General features: G+C 48.8%; 1 protein-coding gene across 1 annotated transcript in view; it reads right to left on the bottom strand.

Moving 5' to 3' along the window:
• The window catches only part of LOC118377485 (activin receptor type-2B-like), a 23598-nt gene extending 2214 nt beyond the window's left edge, over positions 1-21384 (bottom strand). Inside the window, exons 1-10 of the mRNA XM_052475960.1 lie at positions 20578-21384; positions 12819-13026; positions 12166-12281; positions 11789-11940; positions 7568-7711; positions 6554-6697; positions 6229-6377; positions 6017-6131; positions 1531-1669; positions 532-662 (exon numbers count right to left, since the gene is read on the bottom strand). Coding sequence (XP_052331920.1) covers positions 532-662; positions 1531-1669; positions 6017-6131; positions 6229-6377; positions 6554-6697; positions 7568-7711; positions 11789-11940; positions 12166-12281; positions 12819-13026; positions 20578-20629 — 1350 coding nt within the window. The 5' untranslated portion in view covers positions 20630-21384. The remainder of the gene's footprint in view (positions 1-531; positions 663-1530; positions 1670-6016; positions 6132-6228; positions 6378-6553; positions 6698-7567; positions 7712-11788; positions 11941-12165; positions 12282-12818; positions 13027-20577) is intronic.

The following is a 21384-nucleotide window of genomic DNA, read 5'->3' as shown; positions in this document are numbered from 1 at the left end:
GCGTACCATCCCAGCGATCCATCCCAGCGATCCATCCCAGCGATCCATCCCAGCGATCCATCCCAGCGTACCATCCCAGGGATCCATCCCAGGGATCCATCCCAGCGTACCATCCCAGCGTACCATCCCAGCGTACCATCCCAGCGTACCATCCCAGCGTACCATCCCAGCGATCCATCCCAGCGTACCATCCCAGCGAACCATCCCAGCGAACCATCCCAGCGTACCATCCCAGCGATCCATCCCAGGGATCCATCCCAGCGATCCATCCCAGCGTACCATCCCAGCGTACCATCCCAGCGTACCATCCCAGGGATCCATCCCAGGGATCCATCCCAGCGTACCATCCCAGCGTACCATCCCAGCGTACCATCCCAGGGATCCATCCCGGCGTACCATCCCGGCGTACCATCCCAGCGATCCATCCCAGCGTACCATCCCAGCGTACCATCCCAGCGTACCATCCCAGGGATCCATCCCAGGGATCCATCCCAGCGATCCATCCCAGCGTACCCTCCCAGTGTTACTGACCGGGTGTTTGAGCCAGGTGTCCTTGAAGACCGGTCTCATCTTCTTGTGAACGACCACATCCTGCAGTTCCTGTAGTGACGTGTGTTGGCCAATCTCCTCCTCAAACGGCAGCATGAACTCCCCTACGGTACCTGAGAGACAAGAAAACATTATATTGAAGGCTTTACAAGTTACTGATAGGCTGTTTGTTTTTAGTAAACACACTGTTTTTAGTAAATGCATTATTTATTATTAGTAAATGCATTGTTTATTATTAGTAAATGCATTGTTTATAGAGAAACTAAAACAAGGTAGACATTTGGTGTATATGAAAATATATATTAGACATCAAACAGAGCCGGAGGGGGTGTGGTCTAGGCATCAAACAGAGCCGGAGGGGGTGTGGTCTAGGCATCAAACAGAATCGGAGGGGGTATGGTCTAGGCATCAAACAGAGCCGGGGGTGTGGTCTAGGCATCAAACAGAGCCGGAGGGGGTGTGGTCTAGGCATCAAACAGAGCCGGAGGGGGGGTGGTCTAGACATCAAACAGAATCGGAGGGGGTGTGGTCTAGGCATCAAACAGAACCGGAGGGGGTGTGGTCTAGGCATCAAACAGAACCGGAGGGGGTGTGGTCTAGGCATCAAACAGAACCGGAGGCGGTGTGGTCTAGGCATCAAACAGAATCGGAGGGGGTGTGGTCTAGGCATCAAACAGAATCGGAGGGGGTGTGGTCTAGACATCAAACAGAACCGGAGGGGGTGTGGTCTAGACATCAAACAGAATCGGAGGGGGTGTGGTCTAGGCATCAAACAGAATCGGAGGGGGTGTGGTCTAGGCATCAAACAGAATCGGAGGGGGTGTGGTCTAGACATCAAACAGAACCGGAGGGGGTGTGGTCTAGACATCAAACAGAATCGGAGGGGGTGTGGTCTAGACATCAAACAGAATCGGAGGGGGTGTGGTCTAGCAGTTAAAGAAACGTGTTTGTAACGGGGGGATCCTGAGCAGGAACTCTCACCGTCTGTGGCGATGCATCGTGACACCAGTTCCCAAAGCACCAGCCCCATAGCATACATATCGATCCTCAGGAAGGAGTCTCTCTGGAAGTTTATAGCCCCTTCTAGAACCTCAGGGGCCATGTAACGCCACGTACCCACCTGGAGGAGGGAGAGTGAACGACAGAGAGAGAGAGGGATAGTGAACGACAGAGAGAGAGAGGGATAGTGAACGACAGAGAGAGAGAGAGAGAGAGAGGGATAGTGAACGACAGAGAGAGAGAGAGGGATAGTGAACGACAGAGAGAGAGAGAGGGATAGTGAACGACAGAGAGAGAGAGAGGGATAGTGAACGACAGAGAGAGAGAGAGGGATAGTGAACGACAGAGAGGGAGAGGGATAGTGAACGACAGAGAGAGAGAGGGAGAGGGATAGTGAACGACAGAGAGAGAGAGGGAGAGGGATAGTGAACGACAGAGAGAGAGAGGGAGAGGGATAGTGAACGACAGAGAGAGAGAGAGGGGATAGTGAACGACAGAGAGAGAGAGAGGGATAGTGAACGACAGAGAGAGAGAGAGGGATAGTGAACGACAGAGAGAGAGAGGGATAGTGAACGACAGAGAGAGAGAGGGATAGTGAACGACAGAGAGAGAGAGAGAGGGATAGTGAACGACAGAGAGAGAGAGAGAGGGATAGTGAACGACAGAGAGAGAGAGAGGGATAGTGAACGACAGAGAGAGAGAGAGGGATAGTGAACGACAGAGAGAGAGAGAGGGATAGTGAACGACAGAGAGGGAGAGGGATAGTGAACGACAGAGGGAGAGAGGGATAGTGAACGACAGAGAGGGAGAGGGATAGTGAACGACAGAGAGAGAGAGGGAGAGTGAACGACAGAGAGAGAGAGAGAGGGAGAGTGAACGACAGAGAGAGAGAGAGAGAGAGAGTGAACGACAGAGAGAGAGAGAGAGAGAGAGGGAGAGTGAACGACAGAGAGAGAGAGGGATAGTGAACGACAGAGAGAGAGAGGGATAGTGAACGACAGAGAGAGAGAGAGAGAGGGAGAGTGAAAGAGAGAGAGAGAGAGAGAGAGAGAGAGAGAGAGAGAGAGAGAGAGAGAGAGAGAGAGAGAGAGAGAGAGAGAGAGGGATAGTGAACGACAGAGAGAGAGAGGGATAGTGAACGACAGAGAGAGAGAGAGGGATAGTGAACGACAGAGAGAGAGAGAGGGATAGTGAACGACAGAGAGAGAGAGAGGGATAGTGAACGACAGAGAGAGAGAGAGGGATAGTGAACGACAGAGAGAGAGAGAGGGATAGTGAACGACAGAGAGAGAGAGGGATAGTGAACGACAGAGAGGGAGAGGGAGAGTGAACGACAGAGAGAGAGAGGGAGAGGGATAGTGAACGACAGAGAGAGAGAGAGGGATAGTGAACGACAGAGAGAGAGAGAGGGATAGTGAACGACAGAGAGGGAGAGGGAGAGGGATAGTGAACGACAGAGAGAGAGAGAGGGATAGTGAACGACAGAGAGAGAGAGGGATAGTGAACGACAGAGAGGGAGAGGGAGAGTGAACGACAGAGAGGGAGAGAGGGATAGTGAACGACAGAGAGAGAGAGAGGGATAGTGAACGACAGAGAGAGAGAGAGGGATAGTGAACGACAGAGAGAGAGAGAGGGATAGTGAACGACAGAGAGAGAGAGGGATAGTGAACGACAGAGAGAGAGAGGGATAGTGAACGACAGAGAGAGAGAGGGATAGTGAACGACAGAGGGAGAGAGGGATAGTGAACGACAGAGAGAGAGAGGGATAGTGAACGACAGAGGGAGAGAGGGATAGTGAACGACAGAGGGAGAGAGGGATAGTGAACGACAGAGGGAGAGAGGGATAGTGAACGACAGAGAGAGAGAGGGATAGTGAACGACAGAGGGAGAGAGGGATAGTGAACGACAGAGAGGGAGAGGGATAGTGAACGACAGAGAGAGAGAGAGGGAGAGTGAACGACAGAGAGAGAGAGAGAGAGAGAGAGGGAGAGTGAACGACAGAGAGAGAGGAGAGTGAACGACAGAGAGAGAGAGAGAGAGAGGGAGAGTGAACGACAGAGAGAGAGAGAGAGAGTGAACGACAGAGAGAGAGAGAGAGTGAACGACAGAGAGAGAGAGAGAGAGAGAGGGAGAGTGAACGACAGAGAGAGAGAGAGAGGGAGAGTGAACGACAGAGAGAGAGAGAGAGAGAGAGAGTGAACAACAGAGAGAGAGGGATAGTGAACGACAGAGAGAGGGATAGTGAACGACAGAGAGAGAGAGGATAGTGAACGACAGAGAGAGAGAGAGAGAGAGGGATAGTGAACGACAGAGAGAGAGAGAGAGAGAGAGGGAGAGGGATAGTGAACGACAGAGAGGGAGAGGGATAGTGAACGACAGAGAGAGAGAGGGAGAGGGATAGTGAACGACAGAGAGAGAGAGGGAGAGGGATAGTGAACGACAGAGAGAGAGAGAGGGATAGTGAACGACAGAGAGAGAGAGAGGGGATAGTGAACGACAGAGAGAGAGAGGGATAGTGAACGACAGAGAGAGAGAGAGGGATAGTGAACGACAGAGAGGGAGAGGGATAGTGAACGACAGAGAGAGAGAGGGATAGTGAACGACAGAGAGAGAGAGAGAGGATAGTGAACGACAGACAGAGAGAGAGAGGGATAGTGAACGACAGAGAGAGAGAGAGGGATAGTGAACGACAGAGAGAGAGAGAGGGATAGTGAACGACAGAGAGAGAGAGAGGGATAGTGAACGACAGAGAGGGAGAGGGATAGTGAACGACAGAGGGAGAGAGGGATAGTGAACGACAGAGAGGGAGAGGGATAGTGAACGACAGAGAGAGAGAGGGAGAGTGAACGACAGAGAGAGAGAGAGAGGGAGAGTGAACGACAGAGAGAGAGAGAGAGAGAGTGAACGACAGAGAGAGAGAGAGAGAGAGAGGGAGAGTGAACGACAGAGAGAGAGAGAGGGATAGTGAACGACAGAGAGAGAGAGGGATAGTGAACGACAGAGAGAGAGAGAGAGAGAGAGGGATAGTGAACGACAGAGAGAGAGAGGGATAGTGAACGACAGAGAGAGAGAGAGAGAGAGAGAGAGAGAGAGAGAGAGAGAGAGAGAGGGATAGTGAACGACAGAGAGAGAGAGAGGGATAGTGAACGACAGAGAGAGAGAGGGATAGTGAACGACAGAGAGAGAGAGAGGATAGTGAACGACAGAGAGAGAGAGAGGGATAGTGAACGACAGAGAGAGAGAGAGGGATAGTGAACGACAGAGAGAGAGAGAGGGGATAGTGAACGACAGAGAGAGAGAGGGATAGTGAACGACAGAGAGGGAGAGGGAGAGTGAACGACAGAGAGAGAGAGAGAGAGGATAGTGAACGACAGAGAGAGAGAGAGGATAGTGAACGACAGAGAGGGAGAGGGAGAGGGATAGTGAACGACAGAGAGAGAGAGAGGGATAGTGAACGACAGAGAGAGAGAGAGGGATAGTGAACGACAGAGAGAGAGAGGATAGTGAACGACAGAGAGAGAGAGGGATAGTGAACGACAGAGAGGGAGAGGGATAGTGAACGACAGAGAGAGAGAGGGATAGTGAACGACAGAGAGAGAGAGGGATAGTGAACGACAGAGAGAGAGAGGGATAGTGAACGACAGAGAGAGAGAGGATAGTGAACGACAGAGGGAGAGAGGGATAGTGAACGACAGAGAGAGAGAGGGATAGTGAACGACAGAGGGAGAGAGGGATAGTGAACGACAGAGGGAGAGAGGGATAGTGAACGACAGAGGGAGAGAGGGATAGTGAACGACAGAGGAGAGAGGGATAGTGAACGACAGAGAGGAGAGGGAGAGTGAACGACAGAGAGAGAGAGAGGGAGAGTGAACGACAGAGAGAGAGAGAGAGAGAGAGAGAGGGAGAGTGAACGACAGAGAGAGAGGGAGAGTGAACGACAGAGAGAGAGGGAGAGTGAACGACAGAGAGAGAGAGAGAGAGAGGGGAGAGTGAACGACAGAGAGAGAGAGAGAGAGTGAACGACAGAGAGAGAGAGAGAGAGTGAACGACAGAGAGAGAGAGAGAGAGAGAGGGAGAGTGAACGACAGAGAGAGAGAGAGAGGGAGAGTGAACGACAGAGAGAGAGAGAGAGAGAGAGAGTGAACAACAGAGAGAGAGGGATAGTGAACGACAGAGAGAGGGATAGTGAACGACAGAGAGAGAGAGGGATAGTGAACGACAGAGAGAGAGAGAGAGAGAGAGGGATAGTGAACGACAGAGAGAGAGAGAGGGAGAGATAACGACAGAGAGAGAGGGAGAGATAAAGTAGAGCGAGAGAGAGAGAGAGACAGAGAGAGACAGAAAGTAGAACGAGAGAGAGACAGAGAGACAGAGAGAGAGACAGAAAGTAGAACGAGAGAGAGAGAGAGAGAGTGAAGGCAAGTAAAGTAATTGTAAGACCTGTGTGTGTGCGTGTGTGTTAAACTACCTGTCCGTGGGTGTCTCCTGGAGGTTTCCCCGGCTCAAACCGGACGGCCAAACCAAAGTCTCCGATGACGGCTGTCAGATCACGTCTCAACATCACGTTCTTACTCTTGAAGTCCCTGGGAAACACAGTTTATTATTAACCCGACAGGCTTGATATATTATTATGTTTATCTAAGCAGGTAAGTTATTGACTTTGAAAACACACGATGTCACCTGTGTGCGATGGTGGGTTTGGGGCCTTCTCCCTTGTTGATGGCTGTGTCTTCATGGAGGTAGGCCAGACCACGGGACATCGTCTCAGCAATATGACACATTTCAGACCAGGTCACTGTACGGTCCTTCAGATGGTCAGTCAACGAACCCTGTACACACACACACACACGAACGCAGATGCACACAGACTTAAAAAAAGAGGTTTTGACTATGGCTTAGATAACAAACTGGAATAGACCACAATATAAAACACAACATGCCCTTCTATAAATGAATAGATTAATTTATTGATAAATTAATTGATCGATTGGCTGTTTTTCCTCACCCGCTCATGGAATTCCATGATGAGCCAGAGCTCCGTCTCCATGTTGCTGCCGTGTTTCTCCGCAGCGATGTAACGAAGCAGGTTCTCATGTCTCATACCGGGAGTCAGGAAGATATCCCTCTCATTCTGCCACGACTGCTTGTCCTGCACACCCATACAATCACATGTTATAATGGAAACTTACAGGGTCGGCAGGGTAGCCTCGTGGTTAGAGCGTTGGGTCAGTAACCGAAAGGTTGCTGGATCGAATCCCTGATCTGACAAGGTAAAATAATCTATAGTTCTGCCCACTGTTTCCCCGGGCGCCGAAGACGTGGATGTCGATTAAGGCAGCCCCCCCCCCCCCAGCACCTCTCTGATTCAGAGGGGTCGGGTTAAATGCGGAAGACACATTTCAGTTGTACAACTAACTAGGTATTTCCCTCTCCCATTTCTATTTTAATCAAATTAAATCACAATACATTTATGAAACTCTATTTACACAAGTAGGATCCAGTAACCTTAGATCCCCAAAGCACAAGCAGTAGCACAGTGGAAAAGTCCCGAGAAGGAAGAACCCTCAAGAGGAACCAGGTTTAGCGGCGAATCATTTCTGCTATCACCTGTACTCACCCAGAGCTGAATGTTACTATCCCATAGACCAGGGGTGTCAAACATAAAACCCGCGGGAGTTTGAGTCAAGAGCTCGTTTAACCCTCTAGATGTCCATCAGAAATCTAATTTATCATCATCAAAAAAATTCCACCAGAAAAATCTCTAGTTTAAGCTCGAGATCTTAATGTACTTTCAAACGACGACAAACAAAATGGAAGCCGTGTAGTCACGACAACGGACCACCAGCACATTCATACAGTGGGTCTTCACTGTCCAGTTAAGAACCACCAAGGCGTCAAAAATTAACCAAGCAAATATAACCCTCCGGACCTCATTAAAGACTGAATGTTGCCCCCCCCTCTAACCGTAAGGGGGTTAATTTGAGGCCCCTGCCATAGACTAAAACCCTGCATGTCTTACCCGAACAGGGAAGACCTTCACAGCCACGTATTCACTCATCAGCTGAGCCTTCCACACACAGCCGAAGCGCCCCCTTGCCTTCACCTCCAGTAACTGCAGAGGCTTCAGCCCCACCATGGGAGAGGGGGGGGGTTGCCGAGGGTCCTGACAGACAGAGGGGAGAAAACGCTACAACCTGAAGAACAAGTCCATATCACACTCCATCAATTCTCTGATTCTTTCCTTGATCTCCTGTATGTGTTGAGCTGTGTTTACAATGGCAGTCCAATTCTGATCTTTTGCCGATAATTTGTCTTTTGACCAATCAGATCAGATCTTTTGCCAATAATTTGCCTTTTGACCAATCAGATCAGATCTTTTGCCAATAATTTGCCTTTTGACCAATCAGATCAGATCTTTTGCCAAGAATTAGGCAAAATATCAGAATTGGGCTGCCTGTGTAAACAAAGCCGTTGTTTCTATCAGACTATATGGTCACAGAGGGGGGACCTGATCCTAGACCAGACGATATGGTCACAGGGGGGGACCTGATCCTAGACCAGATGATATGGCCACAGGGGGGGGGGACCTGATCCTAGATCAGATCATATGGTCACAGGGGGGGGGACCTGATCCTAGATCAGATGATATGGCCACAGGGGGACCTGATCCTAGATCAAATGATATGGCCACAGGGGGACCTGATCCTAGATCAAATGATATGGCCACAGGGGGACCTGATCCTAGATCAGACGATATGGCCACAGGGGGGACCTGATCCTAGATCAAATGATATGGTCACAGGGGGACCTGATCCTAGACCAGATGATATGGCCACAGGGGGACCTGATCCTAGATCAGACTATATGGCCACAGGGGGACCTGATCCTAGATCAGATGATATGGCCACAGGGGACCTGATCCTAGATCAGACGATATGGCCACAGGGGGACCTGATCCTAGATCAAATGATATGGCCACAGGGGGACCTGATCCTAGATCAAATGATATGGCCACAGGGGGACCTGATCCTAGATCAGATGATATGGTCACAGGGGGGGACCTGATCCTAGATCAAATGATATGGCCACAGGGGGACCTGATCCTAGATCAAATGATATGGCCACAGGGGGACCTGATCCTAGATCAGACGATATGGTCACAGGGGGGGACCTGATCCTAGACCAGACGATATGGCCACAGGGGGACCTGATCCTAGATCAAATGATATGGCCACAGGGGACCTGATCCTAGATCAGATGATATGGCCACAGGGGGGACCTGATCCTAGATCAGATGATATGGCCACAGGGGGACCTGATCCTAGATCAGATGATATGGTCACAGGGGGGACCTGATCCTAGATCAGACGATATGGTCACAGGGGGGCCTGATCCTAGATCAGATGATATGGCCACAGGGGGGCCTGATCCTAGATCAGATGATATGGTCACAGGGGGGCCTGATCCTAGATCAGACGATATGGTCACAGGGGGGCCTGATCCTAGATCAGATGATATGGTCACAGGGGGGCTGATCCTAGATCAGACGATATGGTCACAGGGGGGCCTGATCCTAGACCAGATGATATGGTCACAGGGGGGCCTGATCCTAGATCAGATGATATGGTCACAGGGGGGCCTGATCCTAGATCAGACGATATGGTCACAGGGGGGCCTGATCCTAGACCAGATGATATGGTCACAGGGGGGACCTGATCCTAGATCAGATGATATGGTCACAGGGGGACCTGATCCTAGACCAGATGATATGGTCACAGGGGGGACCTGATCCTAGATCAGATGATATGGTCACAGGGGGACCTGATCCTAGATCAAATGATATGGCCACAGGGGGGCCTGATCCTAGATCAGATGATATGGCCACAGGGGGGCCTGATCCTAGACCAGATGATATGGCCACAGGGGGCCTGATCCTAGATCAGACGATATGGCCACAGGGGGGACCTGATCCTAGACCAGATGATATGGCCACAGGGGACCTGATCCTAGATCAGACGATATGGTCACAGGGGGGCCTGATCCTAGATCAGACGATATGGTCACAGGGGGGCCTGATCCTAGACCAGATGATATGGTCACAGGGGGACCTGATCCTAGACCAGACGATATGGTCACAGGGGACCTGATCCTAGATCAGATGATATGGTCACAGGGGACCTGATCCTAGATCAGACGATATGGCCACAGGGGGACCTGATCCTAGACCAGATGATATGGCCACAGGGGACCTGATCCTAGATCAGACGATATGGCCACAGGGGGGACCTGATCCTAGATCAGATGATATGGCCACAGGGGGACCTGATCCTAGACCAGACGATATGGTCACAGGGGGGACCTGATCCTAGATCAGACGATATGGCCACAGGGGGGACCTGATCCTAGATCAGATGATATGGTCACAGGGGACCTGATCCTAGACCAGACGATATGGCCACAGGGGACCTGATCCTAGACCAGACGATATGGCCACAGGGGGGACCTGATCCTAGATCAGATGATATGGCCACAGGGGGACCTGATCCTAGACCAGACGATATGGTCACAGGGGGGACCTGATCCTAGATCAGATGATATGGCCACAGGGGGACCTGATCCTAGATCAGATGATATGGCCACAGGGGGACCTGATCCTAGACCAGACGATATGGCCACAGGGGACCTGATCCTAGACCAGACGATATGGCCACAGGGGGGACCTGATCCTAGATCAGATGATATGGTCACAGGGGGACCTGATCCTAGACCAGACGATATGGTCACAGGGGGACCTGATCCTAGATCAAATGATATGGCCACAGGGGGACCTGATCCTAGACCAGACGATATGGCCACAGGGGGACCTGATCCTAGACCAGACGATATGGTCACAGGGGGGACCTGATCCTAGACCAGACGATATGGCCACAGGGGGGCCTGATCCTAGATCAAATGATATGGCCACAGGGGGGACCTGATCCTAGACCAGACGATATGGCCACAGGGGGGACCTGATCCTAGATCAGACGATATGGCCACAGGGGGGGACCTGATCCTAGACCAGATGATATGGCCACAGGGGGGGACCTGATCCTAGACCAGACGATATGGCCACAGGGGACCTGATCCTAGACCAGATGATATGGCCACAGGGGACCTGATCCTAGACCAGATGATATGGCCACAGGGGGGGACCTGATCCTAGACCAGATGATATGGCCACAGGGGGACCTGATCCTAGATCAGATGATATGGTCACAGGGGGACCTGATCCTAGATCAGATGATATGGCCACAGGGGGGGACCTGATCCTAGATCAGATGATATGGCCACAGGGGGGGACCTGATCCTAGATCAGATGATATGGCCACAGGGGGACCTGATCCTAGACCAGATGATATGGCCACAGGGGGACCTGATCCTAGATCAGATGATATGGTCACAGGGGGGACCTGATCCTAGATCAAATGATATGGCCACAGGGGGGGACCTGATCCTAGATCAGATGATATGGCCACAGGGGGACCTGATCCTAGATCAAATGATATGACCACAGGGGACCTGATCCTAGATCAGACGATATGGTCACAGGGGGGACCTGATCCTAGATCAGATGATATGGCCACAGGGGGGACCTGATCCTAGATCAGATGATATGGTCACAGGGGGACCTGATCCTAGACCAGACGATATGGTCACAGGGGGGCTGATCCTAGACCAGACGATATGGTCACAGAGGGGGACCTGATCCTAGACCAGACGATATGGTCACAGAGGGGGACCTGATCCTAGATCAGATGATATGGCCACAGGGGGGACCTGATCCTAGATCAGACGATATGGCCACAGGGGGGGACCTGATCCTAGATCAGATGATATGGTCACAGGGGGGGACCTGATCCTAGATCAGACGATATGGCCACAGGGGGGGACCTGATCCTAGATCAGATGATATGGCCACAGGGGGGGACCTGATCCTAGATCAGATGATATGGCCACAGGGGGGGACCTGATCCTAGATCAGACGATATGGCCACAGGGGGGGACCTGATCCTAGACCAGATGATATGGCCACAGGGGGGGACCTGATCCTAGACCAGATGATATGGCCACAGGGGGGGACCTGATCCTAGACCAGATGATATGGCCACAGGGGGGGGACCTGATCCTAGACCAGATGATATGGTCACAGGGGGGGACCTGATCCTAGATCAGCACTCGTTATGTGGTATGATCTCACCTCAAGGAGGTCAACATGTCCGTAGGGTGGTTTGTGCTGCCGGTACATCCACAGGGCAAGTAGCAGGGTCAGAGACAGAACACACAGAGATATCAGACTGAACACGAGGCTATTCAACAGAGATGGCACTCTGGGAGGGGGGCGGATTTTCACTAGGGAGGAGAACAGATCACAGAAGATGAAAATCAATCAGTCATACACATTTTCACTGTGGAAGAGAACACAATCAATCTTTAACGATATCTTCATTTATTTTACTTGTGATGCCTGATATCCAGTCTGTATGATTTGTGTTCTGACTCTAAATAAATAAAACATTTTATTAAAGTTTTTTTTTTTTTTTTTAAGAACGGGGTTCAAAGTTCATGTCCACTCACCTCTGTTGCCGGCGGCAACGAGGTCAGGCAGGTGTGTGAACCTCTCATTGCAGTAGTTCCCCTCACAGCAGCAGAAGAACACCTGGGGGTTCTCTTCCATGGACACACACTTCTGCCTGACGAGACACACACACACACATTATTTACAAGATCTATTAGTCCCAAACGTTCCTCACATTTTTCTGTAGCAGTGCTAGGATGATTTGAGTAAGGCCATTGTGACATCATGGTGCTACATAGTTGATCTGTGATTGATTTGTATTGCCATAGTATTGCCATGAGGCATTTTTTTTGTAATTACACAAGTGGAATAAGGACCAGTACATCCTATCCTAACACACACTTAAATCAAAAAGTGTCTGCTACCTGGCATAGCAGTTGGTAAGTAGTGTCTGGTACCTGGCATAGCAGTTGGCAAGTAGTGTCTGGTACCTGGCATAGCAGTTGGTAAATCGTGTCTGGTACCTAGCAGTTGGTAAGTAGTGCCTGGTACCTGGCATAGCAGTTGGCAAGTAGTGCCTGGTACCTAGCATAGCAGTTGGCAAGTAGTGCCTGGTACCTGGCAGTTGGTAAGTAGTGCCTGGTACCTGGCATAGCAGTTGATAAGTAGTGCCTGGTACCTGTCATAGCAGTTGATAAGTAGTGCCTGGTACCTGTCATAGCAGTTGAAGTCATCCAGCCAGCAGCCTTTCTTCACCAGTTTGATGGTTCCTGAGATGTTGAGCCAGGAAGAGTAACAGTGTAGTCGTTTATCCTTCTCCCCCTCACACCTCTCCACACCACTCTGGTTGGTACGCTCTGTACGCCAGTTATCATTGTAGTACACACAATCTCTGGTCTCCACGTCGCCATGGCCCCAGCCTAGTGGAGAGACAGGAGAGAGAGGACAGAGGAGGATCATGGTTAGAGGCAATTCCATTCATCCCGGGGGCTGCTCCAAGTCTCCGATGAAGAATTAGCCAGACTCAAGAGGCATGCATGCCATCCACCGCTTCTGAGTATATTATTTGCTAACATTCGGTCCCTGGACAACATAGTAGATGAGCTCAAGGCGAGGATCTCCTTCCAGCGAGACATCGGGAACTGTAACGTAATCAGTTTTACAGAATCACAGCCCCCTCTGGAGACACAGCCCCCGTCCATTTAGCCACTGGGGTTCTCCGTCCATCACGCGGAAATGAAGAAAGAGCTCTCCGGGAAAAATAAAGGTGGAGGTGTATGTTTAAGCAATAAGGCCAAAGGGGGTGTGGTAAATGGACAATATACCACGGCTACGGGCTGTTCTTATGCACGATGCAGCACGGAGTGCCTGGACACAGTCCTTTGCCGTGGTATATTGGCCATATACCACAAACCCCCAAGGCGTGGAGTTTGGGGATAGCATCGGTAAAAGTTCATCGGTAACAGTACAAGAAATTCTGATGTGCTGAACTCCTAATAAGTGATGTGTTTCAAGCCTGCTAGTAGTTAGCTAGTAGAGGTAAGCCAGCACGGGTGGATAATAGGCTATGCTAAAAGCCTGCTAGCGGTTAGCTAGTAGAGGTAAGCCAGCAGGGGAGGATAATAGGCTATGCTAAAAGCCTGCTAGCGGTTAGCTAGTAGAGGTAAGCCAGCATGGGTGGAAAAGGGACTATGCTAAAAGCCTGCTAGCGGTTAGCTCGTAGAGGTAAGCCAGCATGGGTGGAAAAGGGGATATGCTAAAAGCCTGCTAGCGGTTAGCTTTTAGAGGTAAGCTAGCATGGGTGGAAAAGGGGCTATGCTAAAAGCCTGCTAGCGGTTAGCTAGTAGAGGTAAGCCAGCAGGGGAGGATAATAGGCTATGCTAAAAGCCTGCCAGCGGTTAGCTAGTAGAGGTAAGCCAGCATGGGTGGAAAAGGGACTATGCTAAAAGCCTGCTAGCGGTTAGCTTTTAGAGGTAAGCCAGCATGGGTGGAAAAGGGGCTATGCTAAAAGCCTGCTAGCGGTTAGCTTTTAGAGGTAAGCCAGCATGGGTGGAAAAGGGGCTATGCTAAAAGCCTGCTAGCGGTTAGCTTTTAGAGGTAAGCCAGCATGGGTGGAAAAGGGGCTATGCTAAAAGCCTGCTAGCGGTTAGCTTTTAGAGGTAAGCCAGCATGGGTGGAAAAGGGGCTATGCTAAAAGCCTGCTAGCGGTTAGCTTTTAGAGGTAAGCCAGCAGGGATGGAAAAGAGGCTATGCTAAAAGCCTGCGCGCTGTATAGGTGATAGAGAATCAAGAAGCCACGGGATATGGTCTGATAATCTGCCTTCATTTCACATTTATACATCCCACTTAATAATATACATTGTATTTTTAATTGTTTCACTTGTAAAACATTTTTTTTACTCTTTAATTTGCACTTCTGGTAAGATGCTAACTGCATTTCGTTGTACTTGTACTTGTTCATTGACAAAGTTGAATGTAATCTAAGGACATGGTCCAATAGGAGGACTCGGTATGATGTGGGTCTTTAGAGTCTTATGTGGACAGTGTTCTGCTCCGGCCCAGTGTTCTGCTCGGGCCCAGTGTTCTGCTCGGGCCCAGTGTTCTGCTCCGGGCCCAGTGTTCTGCTCCGGGCCCAGTGTTCTGCTCCGGGCCCAGTGTTCTGCTCCGGGCCCAGTGTTCTGCTCCGGCCGAGTGTTCTGCTCCGGGCCGAGTGTTCTGCTCCGGCCGAGTGTTCTGCTCCGGCCCAGTGTTCTGCTCCGGCCCAGTGTTCTGCTCCGGCCGAGTGTTCTGCTTTGGCCCAGTGTTCTGCTCCGGCCCAGTGTTCCAGTGTTCTGCTCCGGCCCAGTGTTCCAGTGTTCTGCTCCGGCCCAGTGTTCTGCTCGACGTCACTTTTCCAAACGCTTATCCGTCATAACTTCGGTCAAATTTGGATAAAATGTACATTTCTCCCAAAATACAAAATATAAAGTTAATATGTCGTATTGGGATTTTTAGTTGGAAGGATGCAACAAATCAACATGTTTAAACAGCAATCTTCCCTTTAATTAACTCAGAAGGCCTCCCGAGTGGCACAGTGGTCTAAGGCACTAAGGCACTTCAGTGCTAACTGCCACTAGAGATTCTGGGTTCGAGTTCAGGCTCCGTCACAGCTGGTCGCGACCGGGAGACCCGAGGGGTGGCGCACAATTTGCCCAGCGTCGTCTGGGTTAGGGGAGGGTTTGGCCGGCAGGGATGTCCTTGAACCACCAAGAAGCAGTGCGGCTTGGTTGGATTGTGTTTCGGATGACGCATGGCTCTCGACCTTCACCTCTCCCGTGTCTGTACGGGAGTTGCAACGATGAGACAATACTTTTTTTTTTTTTATTTTATATAAAAAGGTTTTATGATTACCTCAGGAACCACCTGCTTTCAATATACTTTGTATAGGGTGCCATAGGGCCCTCATTTACTCAAGGAGTTTCCATTATTTTGGCAGTTACCTGTATATGTACTGTGAACGTACTGTTTCTCTATGCTGCTCTCGCCAAAACCGCCCACGCCTAGCTAGTGTTCTCACCTGACAACCCGTTAAAACAAAATAAACATGTCCTATTGGACAAGTAGCCTTCTGATAGTTACTCAGTTAACCTTCTGTTTGATGCCTTCTGAACACGAACCTGATAAAACTCTGTAATGATGTCATTATACCACCTTAATATGCCGGGTGAAGACGTCACAAACATAATAATTGCATCCCAAATGGCACCCTAATCCCTATTGGGCCCTGGTCTAAAGTAGTACACTAGGGAATAGGGTGCCATAGGGCCCTGGTCTAAAGTAGTACACTAGGGAATAGGGTGCCATAGGGCCCTGGTCTAAAGTAGTACACTAGGGAATAGGGTGCCATAGGGCCCTGGTCTAAAGTAGTACACTAGGGAATAGGGTGCCATAGGGCCCTGGTCTAAAGTAGTACACTAGGGAATAGGGTGCCATAGGGCCCTGGTCTAAAGTAGTACACTAGGGAATAGGGTGCCATATGGCCCTGGTCTAAAGTAGTACACTAGGGAATAGGGTGCCATAGGGCCCTGGTCTAAAGTAGTACACTAGGGAATAGGGTGCCATAGGGCCCTGGTCTAAAGTAGTACACTAGGGAATAGGGTGCCATAGGGCCCTGGTCTAAAGTAGTACACTAGGGAATAGGGTGCCATAGGGCCCTGGTCTAAAGTAGTACACTAGGGAATAGGGTGCCATAGGGCCCTGGTCTAAAGACAGCAGCAACCCTGACCGTTTTTATTTGTTGCATTAAAAAAAAGGGACAATTTGCATTTCAAACAAACAAAGCGGACCACCCCACCACTGTTTTGGTTAACAAATCGCAGATTAACCCTTTAACTAGATGACTATAGCACATCTGGGAAGAAAGATGAGGTTCTATGAGCAGAATAATCATAATTGACTTCAAACCCAAAACAGCCCATTGAGGCACCATTGAGCGCAATGGTGTTTAGTGGTAGAATAGGCTACTGAGACAGTAAAAGTTGTCATGTTGACTGTTCATCACAATGGAGGAGAACGCTAGTGTTGACCTGCAATACAGCCTGAAAACTGTTTTTAATGTCAGTTTGAAGTTTAGGTCTTTCATTCTGGTGTGTTTATTCAGTTATTGAATCAAAACTGTGAGCTCATAGTGAAATAACAAAAAACATCAACCAAACCGTTCCAACAAATATTTTTGTGTGTAAAGGAAAAATATCAGAAGTGATGACATCATAATATGGTTTGAAAGTAGCATGTAGATGCTTCTGAGTCTTTGTTCCCTGGAGAGAAAAAAAATAAAGCCTGTCTCTTTAAATCCTTGTCTATAGGAGCCTGGCCACCCATCCCCCTGCGGTGGTATCCCTCTGTCTGAGAAGAAGAGGTACAGTGAGAGGTTTCAAAATATGTCCAAAATAAGCCCAATGCGTTTCTATGGCCTTATTTTGGAACTGGGGAATAGGGTGCCAATGGGCCCTGGTCTAAAGTAGTACACTAGGGAATAGGGTGCCATAGGGCCCTGGTCAAAGCTAGCGTGCTTTGGGACAACTCCCATTGTTAGGGCGGAGACATGAGCATCCCGTCATTAGGCCTAATTTTTTATTTTACCTTTATTTAACCAGGCAAGTCAGTTAAGAACACATTCTTATTTTCAATGACGGCCTGGGAACAGTGGGTTAACTGCCTGTTCAGGGGCAGAACGACAGATTTGTACCTTGTCAGCTCGGGGGTTTGAACTCGCAACCTTCCGGTTACTAGTCCAACGCTCTAACCACTAGGCTATGCTGCCGCCCTAATCTACCCATTAGACAAACAGCCAACCTTTTTCCTTTAACGAGTCCGATGTGAATGATATAGTGCTCTCCCGGGAACAGGCCCAGATACCCGTCATTTGCGTGAAGAAAAGACGGAGGAAAAGAGGAAGCAGATCGGGCTGCCTTTTGAGAATCCGTAGGTGAGCGAGTAAACTCCCATTGCCTTTTGAGAATCCGTAGGGGAGCGAGTAAACTCCCATTGCCTTTTGAGAATCCGTAGGGGAGCGAGTAAACTCCCATTGCCTTTTGAGAATCCGTAGGTGAGCGAGTAAACTCCCATTGCCTTTTGAGAATCCGTAGGTGAGCGAGTAAACTCCCATTGCCTTTTAAGAATCCGTAGGTGAGCGAGTAAACTCCCACTGCCTTTTGAGAATCCGTAGGTGAGCGAGTAAACTCCCACTGCCTTCCGTTCTACTTGCTAACATGCAATCAATGGAAAATTGATGACCTACAATTACGATTATCCTACCAACTGGACATTAAGTCGTGGTTGAATGACGACCCGGATATTATAGAGCTGGAGGGATTTCCAATGCAACGGCAGAACAAAGAAGCTACGTGTGGTAAGACGAGGGGTGGGGGTGTGTGTCTTTTTTGTCAATAACAGCTTGTGCGCGATGTCTAATATTTAAGAAGTCTCAAGGTATTGCTCGCCTGAGGTAGAGTACCTTATGATAAGCATTAGACCACACTATCTACCAAGAGAGTTCTCATCTGTATTATTTGTATCCGTCTATTTACCACCACAAAGCGAAGCTGGCACTAAGACCGCTCTCAAACAACTCTAGAAGGCCATACGCAAAGAAGAAAATGCTCACCCAGAAGCGGCACTCCTAGTGGCCGGGGACTTTAAAGCAGGCAAACTTAAAACAGTTTTACCAGCATGTCACATGTGCAACCAGGGGGAAAACAATCCTAGGCCACCTTTACTCCACACAGAGATGCATACAATGCTCTCCCCTTCCCTAAATTTGGCAAATATGACCATAATTCTAGCCTCCTGATTCCTGCTTACAGGCAAAAACTAAAGCAGGAAGTACCAGTGACTCGCTCAATACGGAAGTGGTCCGTTGAAGCAGGTGCTAAGCTACAGGACTGTTTTGCTAGCACAGACTGGAATATGTTCCGGGATTCATCCATAGGCATTGAGGAATACACCACCTCGGTCATCGGCTTCATCAATAACGTTGTCCCCACAGTGACTGTACGTACATATCCCAACTAGAAGCCATGGATTACAGGCAACATCCGCACCGAGCTAAAGGCTAGAACTGCCACTTTCAAGGAGTGGGACACTCATCCAGACGCCTATAAGAAATCCTGGCATGCCCTGAGACGAACCATCAAACAAGCAAAGCGTCAACACAGGATTAAGATTGAATCCTACTACACCGGCTTCTGACACTCGTCGGATGTGGCAGGGCTTGAAAGACTACAAAGTGAAACCCAGACGCGAGCTTCCCAGTGACGCGAGCCTACCAGACGAGCTAAATGCCTTTTAGGTTCGCTTTGAGGCAAGCGACACTGAAGCAAGCAACACTGAAGCATCCACGAGAGCACCAGCTGTTCTGGAGGACAGTGTGATAACGCTCTCGGAAGCTGATGTGAACAAAACCTTTAAACAGCTCAACATTCACAAAGCCGCGAGGCCAGATGGATTACCAGGACGTGTACTCAAAGCATGTGCCTAATACCTACATGTTTCAAGCAGACCAGCATAGTCCCTGTGCTCAAGGAAGCGAAAGGTAACCTGCCTAAATGATTACCACCCCGTAGCACTCAAATCAAATGTTTTTGGTCATACACATGGTTAGCAGATAATGCGAGTGTAGCGAAATGCTTGTGCTTCTAGTTCCGACAATGCAGTAATATCTAACAATTCCCCAACAACAACCTAATACACACAAATCTAAAGGAGTGAATGAGAATATGTACATGTAAGTATATGAATGAGCGATGGCCGAGCGGCATAGGCAGTAGAGGTCGACCGATTAATCGGAATGGCCGATTGATTAGGGCCGATTTCAAGTTTTCATAACAATCGGAAATTGTTATATTTGGGCGCCGATTTTTTTAATATATATTTTTTATACCTTTATTTAATTAGGCAAGTCAGTTAAGAACACATTCTTATTTTCAATGACGGCCTAGGATCAGTGGGTTAACCGCCTTGTTCAGGGGCAGAACCACAAATTTTCAACTTGTCAGCCCGGGGATCCAATCTTGCAACCACATACCTATGTGAGAGTGGATTCTCAACCCTCACTTGCATGAAAACTAAATACAGGCACAGACTGTGTGGAAAATGATTTAAGACTCATACTCTCTCCAATACAACCCAATATTGCAGTTATGTGCATCCTTTCAAGCACAACCTTCTCATTAACCTGTGGTGAGTTATTCACAATTTCCAGTGAAAAAAATAAGGTTTGATATGCAAGATGGTTAAATAAAGAGCAAAATTATTTATTATATTATTATTATTTGCGCCCTGGTCCTATGAGAGCTCTTTGTCACTTCCCACGAGCCGGATTGTGACAAAAACTAACACTCACTCTTATGTTTAATAAATGTATCATATAGTGTGTGTGACAGTGATGGAGAAAAAAAATTACATTGTAGAGTGCGCTGACCCTTGTGCTAGAGGGGATACAGCTGGAGGGTGAATGTTTGAAGGGGTACGAGACTGTAAACAGTTTGGGAACCACTGGTGTAGAGGATCCAGACATTGTTTTATGTTGTGAATCTGCACAGGAGAACAAAGCACATGACGACACAATTATCCCGTTTCGACACACACACACACACACAACATAGGCATTCCATCAGAGTAGGCTATAGCATAAATAAAAAAATTATCCTCAATCTACGGAAAGCATGATGTTGGAAGACCACATCTAATGACAGAAATCGATTGAATTATTTAACTGCAAATAAAAAAAAGCAAGACCCATATCCACGTGAAGGGAAATATACCTTGACAACACGTGCCCCGACAATAACTAAATTAAAAAAGGGATGGAAACTTGCCTAGTTAAATAAAGGTTCAATTACAAATTAAAAACGACGCTACCAGTTATGCCAAATTATGTTGTTGTTTTTTTGCAACTGTTGCCGTTTCTTCAATGTGACGTGGTTTCTTACCTGCACACGAAGTTCCCAGGAGAAGCGAACAAGTCAGCCAGGAAAAAGACATGATGTTCTCGTCTTGATAGAAGACAGGGAAGACGTTCTCCTTGTTTTCCCGTCGCGAACATTTAAACCGGATATCGTCCCGACATCAGTCCGAAGTCACAATAACCACTGGCTTCTCGGATCCATCATCTAAGCACAGCGTGTCGGTGGCGGCAACAACACCTTCGCGGGACGGTTAGAGAAAGACACTGTTTAGTAACCCGTGTGCACTAGTAAATTCACCATTTCCGTTTGGTCCGGATTCCGATTGAAATGTAGTCTAGCTAATAGATAATCCAGGTTTGCGCTCTACTAGACGAGCCGAGTCCACCGCTGCGCCGAGAGATCGGAGTTTACATGTATGTTATTGATCTGGGTACAAAATGGCTCCTGATGGGGGTCGTCACTAGTTACCACAGCCACAAAGTCATAATGACGGCTAAACCCCGCCCATTTCTACCATTTATCTTCCTAACATCTGAATGTAAACCTAACCTTAACCACACGACTAACCTTATGCCTAACCCTAACCTTAAATTAGGACGACATAGCCTTTAGGACGTTGTGACTGTGGTAACTAGTGCCTAGCGGGAATGGTTGCGAGCAGGGAAACCCGGTTGTATAAACACAAAGAGGAGATATTCATTAGAAATATACAATTACATCACAACAACTGCTAACAGTCATCCATGTGATTTTGAACTTTTTTTAAATGTATGTTTTATCCAGAATTAATTTGAAATATCCAGTCATTTGTTTTCTCTCACAAACATTAGA

Source organism: Oncorhynchus keta, chromosome 23, assembly GCF_023373465.1.
Source record: "Oncorhynchus keta strain PuntledgeMale-10-30-2019 chromosome 23, Oket_V2, whole genome shotgun sequence".
Classification (NCBI taxonomy): Eukaryota; Metazoa; Chordata; class Actinopteri; order Salmoniformes; family Salmonidae; genus Oncorhynchus; species Oncorhynchus keta.
This window is presented reverse-complemented; position numbering and strand designations above follow the sequence as displayed.